The sequence below is a fragment of the Ostrea edulis genome, chromosome 1 (assembly GCF_947568905.1).
Source record: "Ostrea edulis chromosome 1, xbOstEdul1.1, whole genome shotgun sequence".
Classification (NCBI taxonomy): domain Eukaryota; kingdom Metazoa; phylum Mollusca; class Bivalvia; order Ostreida; family Ostreidae; genus Ostrea; species Ostrea edulis.
Genome location: NC_079164.1, coordinates 82930015 through 82956670, shown reverse-complemented (window position 1 = coordinate 82956670; position 26656 = coordinate 82930015). Strand labels below are relative to the sequence as shown.

General features: G+C 34.1%; 1 protein-coding gene and 2 long non-coding RNA genes across 7 annotated transcripts; 2 read left to right on the top strand and 1 right to left on the bottom strand.

Annotated features, from left to right (window-relative positions):
* Window positions 1–461: 461 nt before the first annotated feature.
* LOC125678301 (ceramide kinase-like) lies at window positions 462–19739 on the bottom strand. 5 transcript variants are annotated; one of them, XM_048916665.2, is made up of 14 exons: window positions 19407–19530; window positions 18616–18794; window positions 17892–18080; window positions 17659–17787; window positions 16936–16999; window positions 16690–16835; window positions 16502–16576; window positions 15499–15648; window positions 15219–15294; window positions 14870–14964; window positions 13738–13931; window positions 11652–11812; window positions 9688–9740; window positions 462–2470 (listed from the first exon to the last, which is right to left on the bottom strand). In XM_048916665.2, exons 3-13 carry the CDS (start codon window positions 18037–18039, stop codon window positions 9698–9700), a joined length of 1281 nt encoding a protein of 426 aa, XP_048772622.2. In that variant the 5' UTR covers window positions 18040–18080; window positions 18616–18794; window positions 19407–19530; the 3' UTR covers window positions 462–2470; window positions 9688–9697. The 5 variants fall into 5 exon arrangements, with proteins under 5 accessions (XP_048772622.2, XP_048772615.2, XP_056019281.1 ...); XM_048916658.2 differs by lacking the exon at window positions 18616–18794 and having other exon boundaries at window positions 19407–19739; XM_056163306.1 differs by lacking the exons at window positions 462–2470; window positions 18616–18794 and adding an exon at window positions 2916–7779 and having other exon boundaries at window positions 19407–19739.
* On the top strand, window positions 19137–21090 carry LOC130054246 (uncharacterized). The gene is made up of 2 exons (XR_008802538.1): window positions 19137–19233; window positions 19362–21090. It is a non-coding gene; the product is annotated as an uncharacterized LOC130054246 (long non-coding RNA).
* A 478-nt stretch (window positions 21091–21568) lies between these two features.
* On the top strand, window positions 21569–26111 carry LOC125652424 (uncharacterized). Its single transcript, XR_008802536.1, has 3 exons — window positions 21569–22510; window positions 23384–23450; window positions 25733–26111. It is a non-coding gene; the product is annotated as an uncharacterized LOC125652424 (long non-coding RNA).
* The last annotated feature ends 545 nt before the right edge of the window (window positions 26112–26656 follow it).

Genomic DNA, 26656 nt, shown 5'->3' with positions numbered 1-26656 from the left:
TATATCTACTATATATGATTGTTGCAATTTGAGACGTATCGAACTAAAAGTCAACCAGATAGTATTGTATATTGTGCAATGATTAGCCCGACAAAATCGCTGATATACAGAATTCAATACACATTCAGTCCCTTCTCACCTCCTGAAAAAAGGGCCTCAATACTAATTATGACGTTTTTGGGGAAAGAGACACCCTTGAAATTTGTCAGCTCATAGAGACATTAAATGCTACTCGTCTTCGGAAAATATTGAAAATTTGGTTAATTTCACACTTCCTGATATTTTTAATATATGGATATTTTTTTGAAATTCTGGGGAAATTTCGTACACAATAGTATAACAATTTCAAGTGCTGGAACGAGCATAATTGAAGCAAGACATAATTTTTGTGATTTAATCTGCAAAGGTTTCTGAGGGTTTTATGAGTGAACGTAGACTGTTAATGCAGATTGTAAACATTCTAAAAATCTATCTATATTCTCTACATCAGATAACAGCAAAAGTCAAACAGGTTGAATATCAAGAAGAAACCAATCTATATACAAAACATGTCATTTTAAAACAAATATCCCAGAATGCCAACATAAAATGTAAATATGAAGCATTGACAAGAATCCCATTATAAATAATCACGACATTAACAATATTTCAGAAATGAAATTATAAAACTACATATCTTCACATATATACATTCATTCATTTTTTTTTTAATTTCCTCTATTAGAGATTATCGACATATATACAAAGGATAAACTATACCTTTACATTATCGGCGACCAAAAAATACCTAAAAAATATGAGGTAAATAAATCATATATTGTACATTGAAAAACAAGAAGGGAAAAAGAGGTGAGAAAAGGCAATATATATACTAGTACATGTATATAATGGAAAAAATGAGATCGGATTGTGCTGAACACTGGAGCCAGACTAGGATTGATTGATTGTATCTTGCTTAACATCTACGATCGTTATTTCGGTCATCTGCTACATAATCATGGAGTGTATCTTAACGTCTCGCTCGAGAATTTTTCACTTATATGGAGACGTCACCAAGACCGGCGAAGGGCTTCAAATTTAGGCCTTTGCTCGGCACTTACGGATATTGAGCAGTGAGGGTTCTTTAGCGTGCCACACCTACTGTGACACGGGACATCCGTTTTTAAGGTCATCTCCGAGGACCCGTGACATTCACACCTGATGCCGAGCATTTGACGATGGAACTGTCACTACCCGTTTTAACGACTTTGATCTGTCGCGACCGGGATTCGAACCCCGGCCTACTGCATGCGGGGCGAACGCTCTAACCTCTCGGTCACCGCGGCGGTCAACTAGGGCATTCCTTTTACATGCTTTGATGTTTAAATAGCCTATTGTAGAGAGCATAAAAGGTGACTATGTACTTAGCGTTTAGTTCCATGAAATTGATTATTTCTGAATGTAGTAGGACTGTCCGCGTGGGGCGTTTAAGAAGAGTGAGGAATATATCGTATTCTAGCAGGGCGCAAAGTTCAGCTTCCAAATGTACGCCAAATAAGTTTGATATAGAATTCCACCATACAGTATGATGGTTTGAGAGTAACGGACAGGAGACTGCTGCGTGGGAGAAAAAGTCAGTGATAGCATGACCACACAGCACGCAAAGGACAGGTGTTTCTAAGGGGTTAGACGCAGTGAGCTTGTACGTCAATTTAAGGTTATGAATTTCACCGAGGGAGCTTGCTGAATGTCACATGCAGGTTGGTTTAAATATGCAAAAGATGGTTTTAAAGCGGAAGAAATCCGGATCAATATTGAATTGGTTTTTACGTTGAGTAGTTTGGTATTTGTACATGTAAGAGCAAACTATAGCGAACTATAGACTTTCAGGATTATTTAGGAGGGAATGATCCGGTTGAAATCTATGCATGGAGATAATCCGACAGTTAGTAAGACAAGATATCCGAAATGAAGCCCATTTGGTTCTTGGAAAGCTGATACAGAAAAAGAAAACAAGCGTGATGTAAAAATCTTTTTAGGAAGGTAGTTCTCATTCGACAGAGTCTGCCAATGGAATGAAATTTCCTTGTGTCAATTTCTGCAGTGATTGGTATGGTATTAAAAATGTTTCCACAAATATCTGATTTGGTGAGTCTTGGGAGGTTGAAAATTTGTTTAATGATTCCGTGTTGAATTGTGTTAAGACTTCTTGAATCTTCTTTATTAGTGTTATTCCAAAGTTCACAGCGGTAGAGAATGGACGGAACAACAACTGTTTTGTTTAGATGAGCCATTGTCATAGGGTTTACTCGGGATATATCCATGTCGGATAGTGCGTAAAATGATTTCCACCCCTTTGAACAGGAGTTAGAGATTCGAGAGCTTGATTTGATAATACTGTCAATACGAATTCCAAGGTGGTTGTGAACTTGTCCATATTGTAATTTGGAGTTCCCCAACAATGTGTCTATGTTTGCTGGTTGTCTTTGACCTTTTACATGAAACGATAAAATATTGGATTTAGAAGCGTTGAATTCGAAGCGCCATTTGCAAGCAAATTTGTAAGCAGTGTTCATCATAGATTGGAGACAATGTCATCTGTAAGAGTTGGAGAATGGTAATTGTTGTCGAACACCATAGGGTAGTTAGTGTTTAGGAGTTGAAGTTCGTCTAACAGATTGTTGATGAAAACAAGATATAAAAAGGTTGATAAAACGCCATCTTACCGGACAGGAAACCAGCGTGATTTAGACTGATTAACAATTACAGTACTTTCAGTGTTATAGTGACAGTCGTCTATAACCTTCCATATTTTGCCTCTAATACCTAAACTGTGCAATGTAACCATTAGCCCTCTTCCCCACACAGTATCGAATGCTTTACTTACGTCCCAAAAGGCTTCTTGGGTAACAAGAATTTTCAATGAAAAACAATCATCTTTAAAATCTTTCTTTAATTCGTATATTCTTAAAAGATTCATTACACCCGAATATCTCATAAAGACAAATACAACCAGTGCTGATGAAATAAAGCAAATTTTCAAATCATTACCAATATTTTACTGCGAAGTACTCAGTACATTGAATGAATGCAAACGTAAAACACATAAAATAAAAGAGATGACTGACGTTGAAGTATTGTCTCAAACTACAGGGTTAAACAACTTGACTTGATTTAATGGTAAACTTCTTTTCTACACAGATTGGATAAAAGGTGGAATGCTATACATTAAAGACCTATTTGATGAAAACAATATCAATTTTTTTTTTTTTTATTCTTGTCAACAAGTCTAACTGGATTTGCGAATATAACACACTGAAAAGGGTTATTAAACCTGTCCAAAAATATCACGATACTTCAAAAGGAGTCTATATAAACATAAGAAAACAAAGTAACATTTTATTAGAAAACAAGAGAAGAATACCCCTAAACTTGATAAATAGCAAAACAATATATGATATATTTATCACAACAATCTTCATTAAACCCTACTGTGAGAGATTTCAGGCAAAAAGCTTCAATTTTGAAGAAAACAAAACAAATATTCATCAGTCAAAAATCACTAAAATCAAAGACGGGCAATTAGCAGAATTTAATTACAAACTCTTACAAAATCTACTCAATAATAATAAATATGTTCACAAATGGAATAAAAACGTATCTAATCAATGCCCGTTTTGCCAAACACTCGAAGACACAAAACATTTAATCTTTGAGTATAGAAACGTACAATTAATATGGAAGAAATTAGAAAATCATTTGAAATTTAATTTAAAATGAAAACATGTTGCATTAGTACGGAAGCGTATTGCTGCCAATTGATATGCTATGTCGTACGTACGAAATACTAGGTCGTACGAACGAGATACTAAGTCGTACGAACGACATAAGTCGTAATTACAAGATAATAAGTCGTATAAACGACATATACTAAGTCGTACGTACGGCATAATAAGTCGTTATAACGTTATAATAATTCGTATTTACGAGAAAACAAGTCGTACGAACGACATAATAAGTCGTAATAACGAGATACTAAGTTGTAATGACGAGATAATAACTCGTACGAACGAGATACTACATTGTAACTCGTACGAACGAGATAATAACTTGTACGTACGAGAAACACTAAGTCGTACGAACGACATAATAAGACGTCATTATGAGATACTAAGTCGTAATACCGAGATGATATATCGTAATAACGAGATACTAAGTCGTAATAACGAGAAAATATGTCGTAATAACGAGATACTAAGTCTTATTCAATTCAGTATATATTCAATCAATTCTTTTTTCTTGGTATCGGGGTAGAAAAAAGTCAAAAATCAAATCCTGTACTCAAGCTTTTATCTATAGATAGATTAGATAAAAGTTTGAGTACTGGATTTGAATTTTGACTCTCTCTCTCTCTCTCTCTCTCTCTCTCTCTCTCTCTCTCTCTCTCTCTCTCTCTATTGATTTAAACTATAATTAAATTATAAAATTGCATTTGTCTTCGCTGTTTTTACATAGCAATCATTCTTCTTTAAGGTAATTTAACTACAGTGTATAATTATGACACGCACTATCATTTTACACCTCGTTTTAAAAATTTGCGTATCTTTATGTCATAATTACTTTTAAGACGCCTTATATATTCCTAAGACAGCTTTGGTTTACATCCAAAGTTTGTCTAAAAATGACCTTAAAATTTCCCTAGATTTGAGATATGTCCTTGGAACTTTTTGAAGAAGAATCTTAGGAATTTTCGTAAACAATGCTGCTGAGGCATCGTAGTGTGCAAGAAGTGAATTCGCTATATACAGTTCCCAAAACATTTCATGTATACTTTATACGATTAGGAGCTATATAATGTATGCAGGCAACTGAACCAAAAGAAACACATTCTTTATTACATATACTAGTAAACACTTTTGTTAATTATTTCATTGTTTACAATGTGAAAAAAACCTGGACGAGAGATAAATGAGTACATGCAGGTTACAGATAACTTGAAGGTTTGTGTTAATTCATGTACACTTCCGGTGATTTTCCAGCTAATATTATCAATATCAACCGTTTAGGCAAAATCCGTATGGCTTCAATTCATCATAAGAGTCTACGTGTTATACAAAACCGGGTCCACTGCATAAGTATTTTCGCCTCTGAAGTCTGTTTCGCTGTCTTGTTTCAACGCCCTCTGGGTCAATAAATTGAAGCAACAATCGAACACTCTCCTGATTTACAACAAAACCATTCTTGATACACTTGAAGTGTAACAGTTTATACCCTTGTAACTGGCCTGATTTGTCAACTTGTTCCGTTATAAACATAGCCACAGCAATATTTGAATAACTCTTGCGGTGAAACAAACCCATTTTTGCCATAAGACGTCTCAAGCTTCTAATATTAATCCCAATCCCATTATAAAAAGCTAGAGATTGCAAAATTTCTTTGTGGTTAAATCCTATCTTGAAATAAAACTTTACAAGCACGTCAACTGTTTCTACGCCGTCCATATTTGTTGTTTGGTGAAATTATGTCATTCATAAGGCTTAATTATGTCGTAATAACGACTTATTTTCTCGTTATTACAACTTATTATCTCGTTATTACGACTTAGTATCTCGTTCGTACGACTTATTATCTCGTAATTACGACTTATTATCTCGTTATTACGACTTATTATGTCGTACGTACAACTTAGTATATCGTTATTACAACTTAATTATGTCGTTCATACAACTTATCTCGTTATACGACTTAGTAGTTCGTTATTACGACATATTATCTCGTTATTACGACTTAGTATCTCGTTATTACGACATATCATCTCGTTATTACGACTTAGTATCTCGTAATAACGACTTATTATGTCGTTCGTACGACTTAGTGTTTCTCGTACGTACAAGTTACTATCTCGTCCGTACGAGTTAGTATCTCGTTTGTACGAGTTATTATCTCGTCATTACAACTTGGTATCTCGTTATTACGACTTATTATGTCGTTCGTACGACTTATTATCTCGTAAATACGACTTATTATCTCGTTATAACGACTTATTATATCGTACGTACGACTTACTATATGTCGTTTATACGACTTATTATCTCGTAATTACGACTTATTATGTCGTTCGTACGACTTAGTATCTCGTACGTATGACATATTATCTCGTAATAACGACTTATTATCTCGTACGTACGACTTAGTATCTCGGTCGTACAACTTAGTATTTCGTACGTACGACATAGCAAAAAATTTATATCAGTTTACAGCAATACGCATTAGGATTTTTTCATGAAGGAAATAAAATTTCCACTTCAATAAATCATTTATTATCATATACATATATAAAATAAAGATGAAGTTAAGATATGAAAATAAAGACGAACATATTAATGACATTTCCTATTTTGTAAAAACAAACTTAATGTACCAATATGAGACTTATAAAACACTGAATTTCAAGTTTAATTATAAATGGTTTTATGATATTTCTATGACTTTGTGATGATAATAATTAAAAATAGTCAAACTATCTGAAGGGGTCTGTCCTTCAGTAGCGTTGCCTGAAGAGGAAAATATGGATATTGTGTGTTTAAGGTTGTTCCCCAACGGCAGCATGGCTTATTGAAAAACATATCTACCATATTTGTATACATTTGATATAGTATTATGAATATCGAACTTATGTATATGAATGTGTATATATATGTATGCGTATATATATATCTATCTATCTATCTATCTAAAAACGTCTTCGTGTTTCATTTTTATTTTTTACCTATATATATATATATATATATATATATATATATATATATATATATATATATATATCTTATATATTCATTTTCTTAAAGACCCAATTTTAAGTTGACACCCCCAAATTGTAAGCTGCCTGCCAATCAAACATTTAACAATAGATCTCAGGTGGAGTGACATCTGCAGACACTGTGGTCTGGGGCTACCCCAGAGAGGTGTTTTGATAACAATAACAGCCAGTATCTACAGGCATTCTTTAGATCTTGAGGAAGCGCAGTCTACCTGACTTTTGATTGCAATGACCTGTCCACAACTGCTATTTTCTTGTAATTCAATTGTTTTGATAAAGGTCCCTGAACAATGCAATTTCAATATAATTGTAATTTTCCCCCTCTATATACCTGTACATGTATTATAAATTACACAATCAGAAATCAAATAATAATTTGTACAATTATTTCTAAAACTTGTAACCTATTGAAATAATTTATGTCATCAATTTATGATACCTCTATATTTATAACAGAAATTATTCATTGAGTCAATGACAGAGAGAAAGAGGAGTGGGTGTAGAATGTGTGTCAGCTACCCTTAGGAATACAACCTAACACTATGACCACAGAAACTCTGCAGAGGTCCCTGAGACAGGTCCTGTGTATATCAAAACTATATATATAAAAAAAAGCATGGACAGGTAGATTTCTACCATGTTCTGCCTCTGTGTATTTCTTTGAGTGCCATGAGATATAGCAATTAACACCTTGGTAGATCCTGGTCACTCCAGGTAAATAACATCTGTTTAGATTAGGCTCCGCCTACATTTTCACTGACCGTACGGTCATGAGATGGGTCTTTAAAGTAATATCGTGTATGTATTAATATATATATACGTATGTAATTAATAAAGAAATATATCCAATCCAATGGGCTCCTGGAACCATAGGTGAGAAATAAGTGGGAATATCCAAGGATATTTTATTACAACCAAAATTGTATGCTTCCAAATAATATACTTTGTTAAACACCACTCTGATTCCACGCACAAGTACTCTGAAGTTGAAATAAAAAATATGCTAGAGTTCCTCATTGACAATATCTTCGTGGTTTTTGCTGATCAGGTCTTCCAACAGTCTGTTGGAATTCCCATGGGCACAAATTGTGCTCCTTTGTTAGCTGACCTGTTTTTATATTCATATGAAGCAGAATTTATTCAAAAACTTCTACGTGAGAAGAAAAAATCTCTCGCTGTGACTTTCAATTCGACTTTTAGATATATCGATGACGTTTTGTCTATTAACAATGATAGCTTTCATTCATATGTCGATTTGATATATCCCTGTGAGCTCGAAATAAAGGACACCACAGAGTCGTCCACTTCTGCTTCATACTTAGATATTTTATTGAAGTAGACATTAACGGCAAACTGACAACTCAACTGTATGACAAACGGGATGATTTCAGCTTCTCCATCGTCAACTTCCCACATTTATGTAGCAATATTCCATTATCACCTGCATATGGTGTTTATATATCTCAACTGATTCGATATGCAAGAGCTTGTTCTGGGTATAGTCAGTTTTTAAATCGAGGTAAGCTACTGACAAACAAGTTGATGGTACAGAGATTTCAACAGTTTCGATTGAAGTCAGCATTTCGCAAATTCTATGGTCGTTATAACGATCTAGTTCGTCAATACAACCTCACATTGGGTCAAATGCTGTCTGACGTGTTTCATACCGATTGTTAAACCGTTCTTGGCACACTGATTTGACTGCGGATAACTCCGTTTATCTGATCAGGATATGGGGCTCACGGCGGGTGTGACCGGTCAACAGGGGAAGCTTACTCTTCCTAAGCACCTGATCTCACCTCTGGTGTGTCCAGGGGTCCGTGTTTGCCCAACTATCTATTTTGTATTGCTTGTAGGAGTTATGAGATTGATCACTGTTCGTTATTTTCGCCTTGCATATACATGTATATATATATTTTTTAAAAAGGCTATTTATACGTTATCCCTCCCCATTTCTAGATTGTGATAAAGGGTTTCTTGGGGATTAATTGAGGCAGTTACACTCTGAAGAGCCAAACAACGCGGCAAAAGCGGTAAGGGTACATGTAATACATTTTATGTGGTACATGTTATACTTAGTGCACAACACACACACACACACACACACACACACACACACACACAGACACACACACACATACATACATATATATATATATATATATATATATATATATATATATATATACGTATGTATATATAATTATATATAGCACACACACACACACACACACACACACACACACACACACACACACACACACACACACATATATATATATATATATATATATATATATATATATATGTCTGTGTGTGTGTTATATATCTTTGTGTGTGTGTGTGTGTGTGTGTGTGTGTGTGCACTAAGTATAACATGTACCACATAAAATGTATTACATGTACCCTTACCGCTTTTGCCGCGTTGTATGGCTCTTCAGTGTGTAACGATTTAAAATGTTAATACAGAAAGAGTACCTGTTACGGCTATATATATATATATATATATATATATATATATATATATATATATATATATATTCATACATAGTTCAATGGCCATTTTTTTGTCAATGTGAACAGTAATTAACACTTAGTTTTCAAATAACATGACACAAAGTTTTGATTAACGGAGCATTTAAGAATAAAACGAAAACGGAAGGCATTGATAACAGAGGACTGAGAATTAAATAAATATTGTTCCTTACAGAACATTGTTAGATTTATAACACAAAATGTTACAATATACACTATGGGGAAAAAGCACTGTAATATCAACAATTGGGCAATGAAGTGCATCTATTCACAAAAGTTGCAAAGGCAAATAGATAAATGATATTTACGCTAAATGATAAGTTTATGAGTGCGAGAATACTATGAAAGCTTACTATAGGCAATTCACAGGTAACTTGAAAAGACCTGCACAACGTCGAGTTTATACCTGAAATATGATAAATAGAGAGCATGTTTAGATCAATGCTAAGGTGCTCTGTTATGATATGAGTCATGAAATGGATGATCAACGATGTCGACATGATATGATTCATTAGTCTTGATCAGTTTAACATTTCACAATGTGTATCAGTTCTTGATTTATATCTCTGATGAAATATTTTATTATTTTTCAGATATATTCTTTTGTAAATTTAAAAAATAATAATCACCTTATGAAAACAATCCAGGTAAATATGTAATTGACTTATAAGGATTACGAATGAAAATTGATTTTAATTCGATAAATTTCATAATGAATTGTTTCTTGTTAAACTATACCACCATATCAAGTCACAATTTCGCGAATTTATTTGGCTTAAAACATTGCAAAGGTATAAATACATGCAGTTATTCACATACATGTAGATATTAAGAAGTATATGCAATATTCCATTATCACCTGTATATGGTGTTTATATTTCTCAACTGATTCGATACGCAAGAGCTTGTTCTAAATATGGCCAGTTTTCAAATCGAGGGAGGCTACTGACAAACAAGTTGATGGTGCAGGGGTTTCAACAGTCTCGTTTAGAGTCAGCATTTTGCAAATTCTATGGTCGTTATAACGATCTTGTTTGCATTAATTCAAAAACTGATCATGCGCAGAAAAAGATATTGTGTTTCGAATCAGTTGAGAGATATAAACATCATATGCAGGTTATAATGTAATATTGTTACATAAATATGGGAAGTTGACGATGGAGAAGCTGAAATAATCCCGATTATCATAAAATTGAATTGTTAGTTTGCAGTTAATATCTTTTTTCAATGAAACTGGGATTTGTGAGCTTCATCACTGTTAATTTTCACGTTTTCTTTGATTAATTGATTAAATATTGTTTTACGTCCCTCTCGAGAATATTTCACTCATATGGAGACGTCACCACTGCCGGTGAAGGGCTGCAAAATTTAGGCCTATGCTCGGCGCTTATGACCTTTGATCAGGGAGGGGTCTTTATCGTGCCACACCTGCTGTGACACGGGACCTCGGTTTTTGCGGTCTCATCCGAAGGAACACCCCCATTTAGTCGCCTTTTACGACAAGCAAGGGGTACTGCGGACCTATTCTAACCCGGATCCCCACATTGTCTTTGAATTCTAGTTTCATTATGATGGGCACTGCAAGAATGATGTTCGCTACAGTACGTAACAAAACATATTTCCAAACTATGAAAAGTAAATGTAAATATCGTTATTTGATATCTTCACCTTCACATTTCTGAATATATTCACGACAATTCCACTCTCTAGAATTCAACTCAGAAAAAATAATTACTTTGATTTTGAATTTTATATGAATCAAACATATTGGACAAGCTAAAAAAAGGTAGTTATAATCTACATCTACTGAAGATGTTAGTTTGAATAGTAAATTAATTTCAGATTCCATGTTAGTAAATACTGTGATCAGAGTAATTCAAGTTTGCAATTTTCACACTGCGTTTTTCCGACTAAGAGAATTTAAATAACATCTCAATTTGTACAGTTAAATTATTTTAATGAATATTAACCAATCAATCAAAGTTTGTTATAAAATTTAATCTAATCGAACTATCTTTTTAATTACTAAGCTTTGTGTTTTAATTGAAACTTGATCATTTTGTGTCGCATTTGCAATCGAATGACATGAACAGCAATACCTCACGTCCCAATGAATAGCAATAGGTTTTGACATCTACCTATTTTCTTTAGAATGTACTTTTACTAGTACTTGAAGCTTTAAGATTGAATTAATGAAGTTCGACCGCATGCATTTTCCGTCCGTGCTACATTACCATAAGAAAAAGAATGAAAATGTCGGGATTTTCATGGGCAGAGGAGTTGTTTTAGACATGCATGATATATAATATATGTGTACCAGAATTGACAAGATGGAGATTCCAGTTCATACTTCTCCCCATCTAGTATGACTGTTCTCTTTGCCGGTGCTGTATCCGGTTCTGTGTCATCCAAACCTCCTATTAATTCCATCTTGATTCCTCGAATATGTAAAACATCCATGTCACTACCTAATTCGTCCTGAAAAAAGGATGTAAAACATCCATGTCACTACCTAAATCGTCCTGGAAAATACATGTACAATGAATGTAACATTAATGTGTAATCTTAAATGTATTTATACACTGTATTACACGTAGCAGAAACTTGTCTGTTGTTTGAAAAGTTGAAAAATTGAATTAAGGACATGTTTACCTATCAGGAACATTATATATTTCAATAAACTGAGCATGGATATTAGGTGTTGTATATTATTTCATCGTTCAATGATTTTAATATTACTTTTGAAAGTATCTTAATTAATGGGAAAGAAAGGGAGTGGCATGCAGAAATACATGTACGTTAATACAGACAATTTAAATCTACCAGTTTAATTTTGAAAACAATAAACTTAATGGCATATGTGCACCATAACACCCGCAATAGGGATATAACTGTAAAAAGTGTTGCATATTTTGTCTTCGCCCACGGTGGTGCAGCTGCTGATTTGCTCCTTATCGACAAGTTCCTTCATCTACAACAAACCTACTGTCATAGAAACCTGTTTTACTTTATCTTGAACTACACTATCAGTAGTCATTAAAAAATGCGCCATGTTACAATGCATTGTCCTTAGACATTGGTACGATAAAAAAAAATATTACTGCTACGGCTCTAAGCGCCATGTGTAGCTCAAATTCTGTGGCACATAAAATTAGTAACGTCTCTCAGTGAAATATTTACCAAACAACAAACCAGTCTTTTAGTCAAACCATGTGGATTATATTTGGAAGATATACAAATTTTTATTGTATGAATGAAAAGTGAAGATAGCATTGATCAATGCAAGGTGAAGATAACGAACAGTGATCAATCTCATAACTCCTACAAGCAATACAAAATAGATAGTTGGGCAAACACAGACCTCTGGACACACCAAAGGTGGGATCAGGTGCCTAGGAAGAATACAAAATAAAAAGGTTGGGAAAACAACGACTCCTGAATATACCGGAGGTTGGATCAGGTGCCTAGGAGGAGCAAACATTCCCTGTCGAACGGTCATACCCGCCGTGAGGCCCATATCTTGATCAGGTAAACGGAGTAATCCTTAGTCAAAATCAGCGTGCCAACAAGGCCTAACAATCAGTATGAAACATGAAAGGTGACGATGACAAACAGTGATCAATTTCGTAACTCCTATAAGCAATAGAAAATAGAGAGTTGGGCAAACACGAACCCCTGGATATACCAACTGTGGGATCAGGTGCCTAGGAGGAGTAAACACCTCCTGTCAGACAACCATTGAATCAAAGATAGGCTTATTGGCAAACTATATTGCTATAACGACCACATAATTTGCAAACTAATGTCTTTAAACAGAAAACCCCGTGGCTCGGGGACAAAGATTTTAGTGGCGTCTATCAGGGGCTGCCTCAATTTGTAAACTGATCACATACATAACCAACTCTTGCATACCGAATCAGTTGAGGGATTAAACACGGTATGGGAGTGATAATGAAACATGCCACATAAATATGGAAAGTTGACGATGAAGAAGCTGAAATTATCCCGTTTGTCATAAAGGTGAGTTGTTACTTAGCGGTTGATATTTATTGCAATAAGATATCGAAGCACGAAGGAGATACGGAGGACTCTGTGATGTCTTTTATGGAAGTTTTAGCATTTCTTTTTCAGTAGAGGGCGAAAAATTTAAATATTCATATGTATCGCACTTATTGCCATGGACGAAGACATTATTCGTCAATGAATACACTCAATTTCCCTTTATCTAAGGATACTTTGCAATACAATTAATCAAAACTAGTTCAGTGAATCTTGAAAAAGTTGAAGATATTAACACGAAACAGACTCTTAATTCTGTATTCCTATTTCAATTAAGCATTCAACGCAAGCAAGTTAAATGAATGTTACTTTAAAGAACACATACTTTGACAACATAGTCTTACCAGATACTTATTTCCAAAACTGAGTTTGAAAAACTTGCGTACAGATCCGGGTGATATCGTGTCGAATAAAACAACAGAAGAAAACATCGTTGGCTTGGGGACAAACATTTTAGTGGCGTCTATCAGGGGTTTTCCATTAAAGATCGTATTCCCGTTGAAGATCATCATGTCCCAGAACTTCCGGTTATAGATCACTAAAATGCATTGAAGTTTAAGAAATATTGTTATGTAAATAAAGATAAGGAACAGTGATCAATCTCATAACTTTTATAAGCAATACAAAATAGAGCTGGGCAAACACGGACACCTGGGTACACCAGAGGTGGGATCAGGTGCCTAGGAGGAGTAAGCATCCCCTGTTGACCAGTCACACCCGCCGTGGGGCCTATATCTTGATCAGGTAAACGGAGTTATCCGTAGTCAAAATCAGTGTACCAAGAACGGCCTAACAATCGGTATGAAATACATCAGACAGCATTTGACCCAATGATATCAACCGACCAATTACCTAAGAACATAATCAAACATTCAAAACTTCATCTTTTGCATTTCATTTCGAGAGAGAAAGGCTAATGATGGCCTCGATATATATTTTTAATGTAGACCGGTTATTAAATATTTACCAGAAAACATCAAAATTGATTTCAACATTCAATTTTGAATTTTTTGAAATGTTACAGTACTCTATAAATGATATCAATATGCGAACATCATATTTACATCAATTGATTTGAACGACAGGTGAAGATAACGAACAGTGATCAATTTCAAATCCCATAAGCAATACAAAATAGATATTTGGGCAAACACGGATTCCTGGACACTCCAGAGGTGGGTTCAGGTGCCTAGGAGGAGTGAGCATCCCCTGTCGACCGGTAATAAATTCTTTTTTTATGTTTTGATGATTGTTAAATGAAAGATAAACTTTTAAAATGAAAACATTATATTGCCTTTGCTTCAATTAACTTCTGTTTTCAAGTGGAATGATTTCAACTTCGTTATGACGTGTTATACGTTAGAAAACCGACAGGAATACTAATTAATGTTCCCTTAACATATAGAGTAAAGGAAAGGTTAATATATTATAACAAATAAGATTAAGATGTCAAGATTATAGGGAATGAGTTATTACCTGTATCAGAAGTATAAGAAGTGTATCCAGTGAGTTTTCTATCAGCAACAAAGATCTCTGTCTCGTTGGTTTTAGTGTTCCGTCGCTCGGTGACTCTGATATAGGAATACATATACGATAGGTTGTTGGTACACCAAAGACTGTGTATACGTTGTCAATGAGAAACGTTAGTATTTAAAAAAAAAACCCAGACATAACTTCAGAACACTTGCGTAGATCAGAATGATGTTTGAAATGAAATGAATAATAGAGTAAAAACAAATGTCCGATAGTTGTGAATTCCACAAAAGATAAAAACTTGTCATACCTCTATAATGTGATTTTTCAAACTCACTGATGGTCTACTTACGATGTGTGGAAGGTTACTTTGGCATCGTAAATGTATTGAGAAAGATTTTCAAAGAGGAGTACCCACAAGCAAATCACTTGAAAGAATCAAAACAAAAGTGAATTTATCTTCATTGAACGTTGCGCAAACAATCTCCATTCATCTATTTTTAGAGGGTACGAGAAGATGAGATCTTGTCATATCTAACCAAAGTTTTGTGACGTAGTTTTCATGCACAAACTTCTTGAACATATATGATTACGAGAAGAATCCAAGCTAGAAAGAAACTATTTGAACTTACGTTTGTATCGGGATCGTCCTAGCCAGCGGAAATCCCTTTCACAGCGAACAACAACATTCGTAAGGAATCCGTAGCTAAAGCCAGCACACCCAAATCCTAGAAGTTTACCATTGTTGAATACAGTTATCAGGGGAGAGGCCACGGTTCTTCCTGATGAGAATTTGAGCAAATGTGACCGATATATCTAACAACACTTTTCTTTCATAATTTGTCGAAGACTCGACCATGTTCAGTGATCTCCAGCTTACACTGAACGTTTTCCAAGTACTCACCTAAACCTTAAACATTAAAACTACAAAGTATTGTTCATAAGCTATGGTTTCAGGAATTTTTCTCAACAAAATATTTGAGGATTTCTGTTGGAATTTCTATTTTGGTTTTCTTCTTCTATTACAGATATAAGAAAAAAGAATCTACTGAAAATGTAAGATAATGGGGGTAACGTTTAACTTTAGATAGGGTGACGTGCATCTGCTTTACAGAAACGTTTTGGAATGTGTTACTTTGACCATCTCACAGAGATATCACCATATTCAAATATATCACCCTGATGATGGTGCATAGGCACTACATTGCATTTTCAATATAGTACACAGGGGAAAATGTATCATCAAAATCGTCGAAATTTTATTTTATGAAAATACTAAATTATTGTATGAATCCTAAAATTAGTCTTTTAAGTGATAAATGTGGTAAAACTTCATTCAAATCTTGTGCATGAGAATTTATCGATTGTTAACATTAAATCAAGACAAGAATTTGTTTCGATATACAAATTATAGACTAACATAAGCATGCAATCGATTTCTATAAATTATTCATGTTTTCAAATTCCAATCCCTGAATTGAATACGAAATCACATTTCAACATGCTACGCATTATATCTTTTATTTTGGATCTTATAGGATATCAATGAAATCTTGAAAAACTTTACGAATTATTGAATGACTATTTACAACTTTTTCCAAGGGTATCCCAAAAATCCGATCAGGTCCACCTTACCTTGAATGACGTGAAGAGCGGCCGTTAGCACAGCCCGGGTCCCTGTGGTATTCAATGACCAATTGCTACATGATCCTTTTTGATATTGTAAAAACAACACACCATTAACAACGCGGTCTTCGTTATATGAATGTTACATACACAATCTTCAAAACCAAGCCATAATCATAATAAGGAAACACAATTACCAGTCGGTATCAAGCCGAATGGAATGTTCAAGGGATATAATGCTGCATTTGGGTCGTTAATATCCACGCCTTGTTCCTCCTGTCTTTTTCTCATCAATACGTTGAGTACTTCATGGTAAGTCCCGTCACCTCCAAGTAGTACGATCCTAGAGTTAACACATTATATATCATGACTAACCGCTGCATAAATTGTGAAGACAATAAAGCTGGTGTTATCATACATAACATTCAATTGTACAGACTTACCCATCAGTATCGGTAAAGTCATAACTTTTAGTAACATCAATTAAATGACCAGGATGCTCAGAGACTGAAATAGAAAAAAAAAACTAGAAGACATTTTTACGATGAAATACTTTATTTACTTTGATTAGGAGGTCATGAGATTGATATCAGTTACGACACACTCGAAGTATTAAAATATTGTTATACATCATTCGCCAAGTATTCCGTAATATATATGAGTTTAAGGAAACCTTAAAACCTAGGTATCCCGTGGGGATCCGGGTAGAATAGGTCCTCAGTACCCCCTTGCTTGTCTTAAGGGGCGACTAAATGGGGCGGTCCTTCGGATGATTCCGAAAATAATAAGCCCCGTGTCACAACACGTGTGGCACGATAAAGATCCCTCCCTGCTCAATGACCATAAGCACCGAGCATAGGCCTAAATTTTGCTGTCCTTCACTGTCAGTGGTGACGTCTCCATATGAGTAAAATATTCTCGAGGGGGACGTTAAACAATATTTAATCAATCAATCAATTAAAAACTAGGTTCTATGTCACCGTATGAGTTTACAAGCTTACTGGAAAAGCCTAGATCGTAGAAAAGGTTATATATTTTGAAGATATATTAATATGCATGTAGGAGAACTATTCTCGAAGGAACTATAAAAATTGATTTTATCTACTTTTAAGTAAATTTTCATTAACATTTAGAGAATTGTGAACTAGTAAATTGACCATACGTACAGATGATATCCATAGATATTCCAGAAAGTCTGAAAACGGGTTCTACTATATCCCTGAAATCCTTCCTAGCGGTACCATTGCCTCCATTAGGGTTTATCATCACCAGTAGTCGTTTGGGACGTTTTGTTTCTGTAGATATTATACATTATATGTAGAAAACAAGTTTTAAGAACCGATCACGACCCAACCATTATTGATAAACACAAATAGTTCATTATGATATACAAATGTACCCTTTACTGTCTTCCTTGTTAAAGCTTGTTGAAAACGTTTTCGTTCATTCCCTGACACGACTATGCACTTCTTCACCAATAAATTGGAAGATTCATGTTCGATTAGCCACACTCGGGTCACTTCCGTTTTCCATACCCATCCCACCATGGTCTCCTCACATCCTATGACATCATCGAACTGGTAACTGACTAAATACGAAATGTATAAAACTATCTGTTAAAGTATCCCAATGTTGTATTGTTTAGGTAAAACTACAGAGGGACGTTCAACAATATACAATAAATAATTCTTAAGCTCCTTTGAGATTTGATTTGACGAACTCTATATGATATATGGATGTTGAATGTGGTTAAAGTTATCATCGCAATTGCCCTCCCCCAAACCTCATTGTCTACCGAAATGGCCATCTTTCTTCTATGTACGTTTATACTAAATATTAAAACCGCGACAGAATCAGGGACGAAATAATGGTTCCAATATTTCGCAATTAAGGTAGATACTTTTAACGTATTTATACGTTGTGAATGACGTACTCTGTTTTAAGCGGCTTCCTATTGAACATAGTTGAACCGAAATAAGCTGTGGGTTTCAAAAGTTTTCACAATTTATGTTTGGTCAACAACGGAATAAGCCCCTTTACTTAGAACTTTTCGTTGCCCCTGTCGGATATTTTTCATTCACTTACCAATAAGACAATTATGTTTCAATATATAGTGTGCATACCAATATTTTAGCTGCCATAGACCGGGCACGGTAGTTGTACATGTAGTGGGCTCGCTTCGTAACCGGGAGTTTGAACCGTGTCATTAGGTATAAAATGATATACGCTGTGTCTGGCCCATATAATCAACAAACTTTCCCATCAATGCTCAAAATCCTTGTTATGCATCCGATATTGGTCACTGTATTGAAATTGATTTTCTTGTGTAACAAAATCCATGTTATTATAACATTTTCTATTAGCTTCAAGAAACTTACGTAATGGTATGTAGGCGAACAATAATTTCCTTTTTATATTGTGATATTTAATTTGTTAGGTGCGTGTGTTAATATTTTAATTTGCTAGTTTAAAGTACACTTTACATAATTTTCTCGTTTTCTTGTCTGTAAGATGATATCACCAATACTTGTTATCTATCTTATCTGAAGAGATTTTACATGGAAACATTCTCGTATTAACTTAAACATATTGCATTGTTCTCTATCTCTGTTATATTTGGGCTTCCATAATACCTACATCGCTTTGGAGGTCATATCATGCATAATTGAGAATCTCTGTTGCTTAAAATTTACACCGAACGTTAATGGGGTCATCTAAATACGAAACATTCATGAAATCAAGTACGTTTCTACAATGAATTACTTTGGACTACGAAATATATCTCATTTTTGTGCCTTTTCCTTGAAACAATTCTATTTAAACGCATTCCATGGTAAGGTATTTCTATCTATTAAAATTTGTATTTCAGTAAAGCTGATGAATTCACGGTAAGGAAACATAACGTTATACTTACGCTCTGCATTGTCATTTGATTCGAACTTTACATCGTCATCGTTGATGGTCACTTTGGTTTCAACACCATCCACAACCAAATTATACAACATCTTTAAGCACCTGCTGATTAAATTGGGTTAGGATCGACGTTACATTTATATGGATTTTCGGACCTTATCAAAGAGTACTGTCCTCCTAATCAGTATTCACGGAATGCGATAATGACGTCTTTCAACAAAAAGCAAAGATCAGGTCGATATTTCTACTATTTACAGTTAGATTATTTGATTCACTATGCAATTGGAACTGACGCCCTGCTGTGGTATTGGAGCTCGAGCAAATTACGCATCCCTGTAAATCATATGGAACGCCTCAACTGCCTTATGTGAATAATATTCGTGTTGTGATGGTACTTCATTATATGATGATATTTTGACTTTGCATGCTGGTGCTTTATTATGATATGATCATTCAGATGTTGATTAGACTTGAATTACGTATTTATTGCATATAGAACATGTCTTTTATATCTACGATACTTTCTATTTATTTCAGAAGGCATTTAAGATTGTATAAAGTCAAGATTTTGATATTTTACATGTTTACCTTTTACTGATCTAATTAATTCTTTATACGCAAGAAGTTTAAAATTTAAAAAATTCAAAATTTACAATACTATTGTTTTTCCTCATTTTAATTATTGTTGTACAGTATGGCAGGATACAAAGAACAAGACAAATATTGATAGGCTTTTTAAATTACAAAAGAGGGCAGCAAGGATCATTTTTCATATCAAATACCTCATTCAGTGTCAACTTCTTGCATGCTATCAAATTTGAGATGGATGCCTTTGATTGACTATTTTATTTATCGAAAAATTATTCTTATGTTTAAAGTTTTACATCATATGATTCCAGAGTATATTTGCATGTTTTTAGATATGTGAATGAGGTAAACACAAGAAATACAAGACAGAGCTCTACTAATTTTATCTATGTTACAAGAGCCAAAACAGAATATTTTAGAAGACCTTTTATCATTTCAGAAGCAATTTTATGGAACTCATTACCAGATTTTATAGGAAAATGCACAACTACCACATCTTTTAAATAAGCCTATCTTAAACATTATTTTGATCCACAATAATACTCGTTTGTTTATTGTCTCTTTTCATTTAGTTCTTATCTTTATGTATATAAATTGTGGTATTTCCATGATTTGTGATATATGTTCTCGATATGTATATATATATATATATATATATATATATATATATATACATAAAAGAAAGCAAAAAAGAAAGGGAATTGTGTGTTTTAATGTATTATACCTGAGACATTATATGCTGTGTGTGCGGGTGTGTATTTCATTATTATTATTATTTTAATACGCCCTGATACTGATGTTTAATCTTATCTAGCATATTTATGGTATCTTGTGTTTTCATGTTTTATATGTACAATGAGGATAGGTACATCTTTTAATGTTTTATTTATTTTCTATGTATTATGTGTATAACATTCTGTTGTAAGGTATATATCCATTGTAAAGCACCTTTGAGCGTACATAGTGTATGAAAAGGGTGCTATATAAATATGGTATTATTATTATTATTATTATATATGTTATAGACAGGACAGCATTGTAAACTAGTTTATACAACTTATTGTGCAATCCTGTATAAATAAAGGATATTATTATTATTATTACACACCGAACCACCGCAGTGGTCTTGATGTAGAGCCTTCGCCCTGCATACGGAAGGTCGGGGTTACCTGCATGCGGAAGGTCGGGGTTCGAATCCCGGCTGCGACAGACCGTTAAAACAGGCAGTGATAGTTCCATCGCCAAACGCTCGGCATCAGGTATGAATGTCACGGGTCCTCTGAGATATTCCGTGTCACAGTACGTGTGGGACGTTGAAAAAAAAACCCACTGCTCAATGGCCGTTATCGTTGGAATCCCACGGTGGGTCGTTCTCCATTTACCTCCTGGGGAAGAAAACGCTGATATTTTCGCTGAAAGGCGTGTCTCGGCATCGATATGCGATTGGTCACTTTACCATTCCTTATTGTGATAGTCAACCAATGAAAGAATCCCTTATTTTCAGTGTGCGGGAACATAGAAAAACATGCTTTCGAAGCGCAGATTTTGACTACGTTTAAGTTGGACAAGTTAAGACTGATTCTATGTAACTATCAAAATTCAGTGGCCACGGTATGTCACAGATTTTTATGAAACTTTGTGTGTAACAATATTATGATAGATATAAAACAAAAAGGACATGCAAAGGTTTGACTTAGCAACGGTTGCCATGGAAACCGATCCTCTAACAACAGCTGGACAAGATATGCACATGTATGTTATATTTTGAATAATCAAAAATTAAACGCTATTGTTTATAAAAACAACAATTGTAAAAATTATTTTGAGCTAGGTTCTAGCTTTTAGAAATTTTTTTATATTTATTTAATCCTTGAAAACAATAGAAATAATTATTTTTATGATGTATAAGGGTTTGATATATGTAATTTTTAGAGAGGGATAAAATATATTTGCCCAGTCATTTGGTGTAAACTCACATGCTAGTAAAATGTATTGAATCTTACTTTAAAAAAGTACAGAAACACATTTGTGGAGAAACCAAAGGTAAACACATAAACCAGTAGTTTCCTCTGGTGCACAAACCAAAATACACCAGAAAGAGTTATTGCCCTTTGTAACACTCTCTTGTATTGGAGATATGAACAGCCTTCATTTGTTTTCAGTATGGCAGGAGGTGGAAATTGAGTTTTTATTCAATTTGTTCTTCAGAAGTTTATCAATATCAGATGCTCTTTGTTCACTTAATTCACTACCACGATCTTTATCTTCAATTGTGCTAAAGGATTCCGGTTTATTTCATGGAATACAAATCCGTTTGATCTTTGCCATAGTCACCGGACTCTAGCATCCATATCCAATCGTCTACGTATTCGTAGAAAAAGTAAATGTTGTGGAATTTAACGCTTTATTGCATCACATCCGACTAAAAAAATGACCAGGGAAACAGAAGGCTGACAGACATATTCATAGAAAATATGAAAAAGCCCTGCCTGTTGCCGTGTTGGAACTTGTATTGACGTAAGTATTCTATTTGATTTAGAATCCAAATTCTAATATTGCCAATACTTCTGAATAAAATGTATCAGAAAATTTGGCTTTTAGTAAACATATGAGAACCCCAATTTATTTTATACTGCCAGCCAGGCTAGTCAGCTATAGTGGTATACATGTAGACTGAACATTGTAAGTAGTCCTGTCATTTACTGCATGGGTGTACAATATAGAATACTAGTTAAGTATGTCCCCAACCTAACATTCACTCAGGGAGTTTCCTATCACATTTACACAGAGTTCAGGATCGGTAAAAATTGGGGAATACTTATAAAATCATGTTTCATGTGGAAATTTTCAAAAGGACTAGGCCTAATTTATGTAATCCTAAGTGATGACCTCTCTCTCTCTCTCTCTCTCTCTCTCTCTCTCTCTCTCTGACTGTCAAGTTTACAATAAAAACAAACATGTGAATGCCTGTGTGCATTCTAGATAAAGATTGTTAAAATCATATATATTGGTGAGCCAGGCTACTTTCAAGTTTGTTTACCTGTGGTAACCCCCACTAATATGTGATCGTTCTAATCTACAGAAGAAATCACACAAATACTATTATGATTTAAAGTTTTCTCATCTCTGTAATTATGAACTTTAGGACACTTGATTTGGAAAAATTAAATGATGAAAAACTGATGATTTTGAATTGGGTCCTGTAACTGGGCCCTCAAATTTTAATACATGTAGGTCCTGTCAACTGAAGTAAATCAATAAATATTAAATGTAAATTGTAAATATTCAAATACTTTTGAATTCTTACTTTTTCATCCAATAATCACATATTTTGGCCAAAGTACATGACCACTATTTTATGTAATTAATGTGTGCTTTTCTGTGTTTCAGCTGTATGAGCATCATACTGTGCAACTCACCTAAAGATGGAGTTGACCAAGTTGCTGACTTTGAGGAGGTAAATATTCGGCATTAATACATACACATTGAATACATAATTTGAAATTCAAATTTTGAATCCCAGTATTATAAATCCTAAAACAAATTAATAGATGTGGGGAATGTGGTACATTGGGTTTAGTTTCTTGGTTATAGAGCCTGCATGGAAACTGAATTCTCTAGAATAATCACAGGAGACCATCCATTTTTTATGCGACATGATGACTTGAAACGTTTTCATCACAACTTCCTAAAAAAAATTTATTACTTCACTTAATTAGCATACTCAAAAAGACTAGTTGTTTTGTTGTCAATGATGCACATATATATGTACACATGTGTATGAGCTCAGTATCATTTGTAAAAATGATTAATTCTAATTAGGTCAATGTTGAGAATCACTCAAGTGACCTACATGTTGCTATTTGTGTGCTCAGTCATCATAAGACGTTAATTGAACATTAATATTTTTTCTTGATAACCACCCTTCCAATTCTTTTCAAATTTCTTTTAAGCATCTTTGGGACAAGGGGAATTAACATAGATTGTAAATCTAAAGACTCTGGATTGACGGTACTTTTAAAAATGCTCTATACCAAAATTGAGAATTTTGTTTTAGAACCAGGGTTTGATTTCTTCAATTTTATGGAGAAAACTTTTTCAGATATACACTTCGTTAAATTGTAGAGTTGGGGAAGGAGGGGGGGGGGGTTATAAGTGTATTTGACATTTATTTGTGTCCAAATTATGCAATTAATACTGAGGATTTCAGTAGTAGTCTGTTTTTAAAACAACAGACACCTAGAATTAAGAGCACAATGAAAGCATACATGTGATAAGGAGGGGGGGGGGGTGACTTCATAATAATGCCTGAAAATTCTTAACAAGTAAATTTTAACAAAAAATTTACATTAGAGATGCCAATTCAAGATAATTAACATGCTTTGTTTATTGGCATCTGGTGTACATTTAGCAACAAGTAGTGTTGTTCATTGTGAAACGATAAATTGATAATGTACATGTATGCGTTGGTTGTACATGTATATGTTTTAGGCATATCTTATTGCATGTTTTGTTGTGTTTGGTTGTCGAAAATATTGATAGAAATTAATAATGAAGAATTGCTGAGGACATCATGATTCTGATCTAAAGAAATTGAGGACTAGTTTACATAGTTTACTAGTTTACATACTTTGTTACATCATGACCATACATTGCTTGCAAGAAAAACACACATGGGCCACATACATGTAATCAGTGACTAAGACATTTTGTTCAGTTATACTGTTTTCAAGTCATTACACTTAATTCTTAGAAAAATTCCCTAACTGGCAATTGATTGCAATCAGAAATTGCAAATTTTCTATTTATTCCTTACTTGACACTATCGAATGACAGTAATGTGATGCGCGCTCCCTGTAATCAGGGGGAAATAACTAGTATACATTGTGAAAAATGTAGCTCATTGATTATTCATATACGTTTGAAATATTTTATGGTTATACAAGATTTTTTACAATAACTATTGAAAAAGACTCGAACACAATTTATGTTCATGTTATGCATAAATCTTATTAAATCATTGACTCCGCAAAATATTATGACATCACAGGAGAGTGGAACTACCTTAGATAAAGCTGAATGCTTATGAAGGAAAAACAGAAAGGGGTACCAAAATTGCGAATTTCGAAAACACAGGGTTGTGAATGTGGGTCCAAAAGAGTCATATAGTGTATAACATGGATTTTGTAGCCCTTAGAGCTATAGTGATACTTTGAATTTTTTTTAAATTTGATTAATACTCAGGTAACCAATAAGGTTTGTGGACATCTTGTTAATTTATGAGTATTAACACTATTAATAGCTCTTCAATACAGCATAAACACATGAATACAAACTGTATCAAAACATAACATCCTTTAGGCCAATTCAACTTAATTAGTAAGATTATCATCCTGGGTCACCAAAAAGTATGGGGCAGACTGTGGGAAGATTTTATTTTTTAATTTTTATTTTCTGAGAAATATATTGATGACAAACGAGTTTTTGTCAACAGAAGTGCATAATTTAATGCCAGATATATAAATCTATGTTATTTCACAGATGATTTTTGAGGAACGGGTGGGCGGGCATGATAATCTATCAACTAAGTAATTAATTAAGTGGTAAAATTACTATTCTAGCATCATGAATGATCTTGTACATGTAAATTTAGTTTAATCAAATTGAATTAGGTGTGTACTGTATGAAAATGTGAAAAATAAGATGAACTTTTCAATATTTGTTCAACATATTTTTTAGAACTTGAAGAGCAGAAGATGCATTCCATGACTCTTGTGTGATATAGAAGACAAAGAAGAGCTCTTGAGAATGGGAAAAAAACTGCGAGTTTTACAGTCAATGAACACACCTCACGACACAAGTCCATCCTGATTCAGTAAACTATTCTTCTAAGGAAACACCATGACTTAGTTAAGATCAAGTTTTGGTGTCAGAAGACTAATGTAACTAAAACATTGCAAAATTAACCTGCAAGTGTCTTATGTGACCCTGATGAATAAGGATTCATAACTGAACAGTTGAAGGAAAATCACTATTATAATGATTTTAAAAAAAAGATGATTGTGTTGTTTGGATAACATTGTGATCCATGTTTGTTGAATAAACAACTTTGCAAAAATGAGTTGTTCTGTGTTAATATTATAAATTTACTAATTACTGGTATGTCAACATAGATTACAGTAACACTGAACAAACTTCCATAAATTTTAAAGTTTCATGCAGTTTCTGCAGTAGAAAATGACACCTATTGATTTTCTGGTCCAAAGGTCACCAGGTGCAATACAATACTCTGTACAATTGATGTCTGACCAGTTTCTTCAGAACCCTTTGATTGATAGTGATATTTCATACAGGGGTTGGTCACTGGTAGTATATGACCCCCATTGATTTTCAGGTCAAAAGATTAAAAATGTCACTCCGTGGCCGAGTGGTTGGAGCATAGCGTTCAAAATTACACGGCCTCAGTCGGCGCGGGTTCGAATCCCGCTCGCGCTGGTATTAAGTGAGAAAGTTTCCCAATTTTCTTTTGGAAGGTCGGTGGTCTCTTCCCAGGTACATTGTATCTGGGTTCTCACTTTCACCAATAAACACTAGGCACCACCAGAAAACTGAAAAATTGTTGAGTGTGGCGGAAAATATCAATAAATCAATCAATTAAACATG

Coding starts and splice junctions, on each gene's coding strand:
- LOC125678301 (XM_048916658.2), bottom strand. CDS start 19,497: ATGTTGTATAATTTGGTTGTGGATGGTGTTGAAACCAAAGTGACCATC. Junction 14,965..15,218: donor AAAGTAACCTTCCACACATC/GTAAGTAGACCA, acceptor TTCCTATATCAG/AGTCACCGAGCGACGGAACA. Junction 9,741..11,651: donor TCTCCATCTTGTCAATTCTG/GTACACATATAT, acceptor ATCATATTTCAG/GTATAAACTCGACGTTGTGC.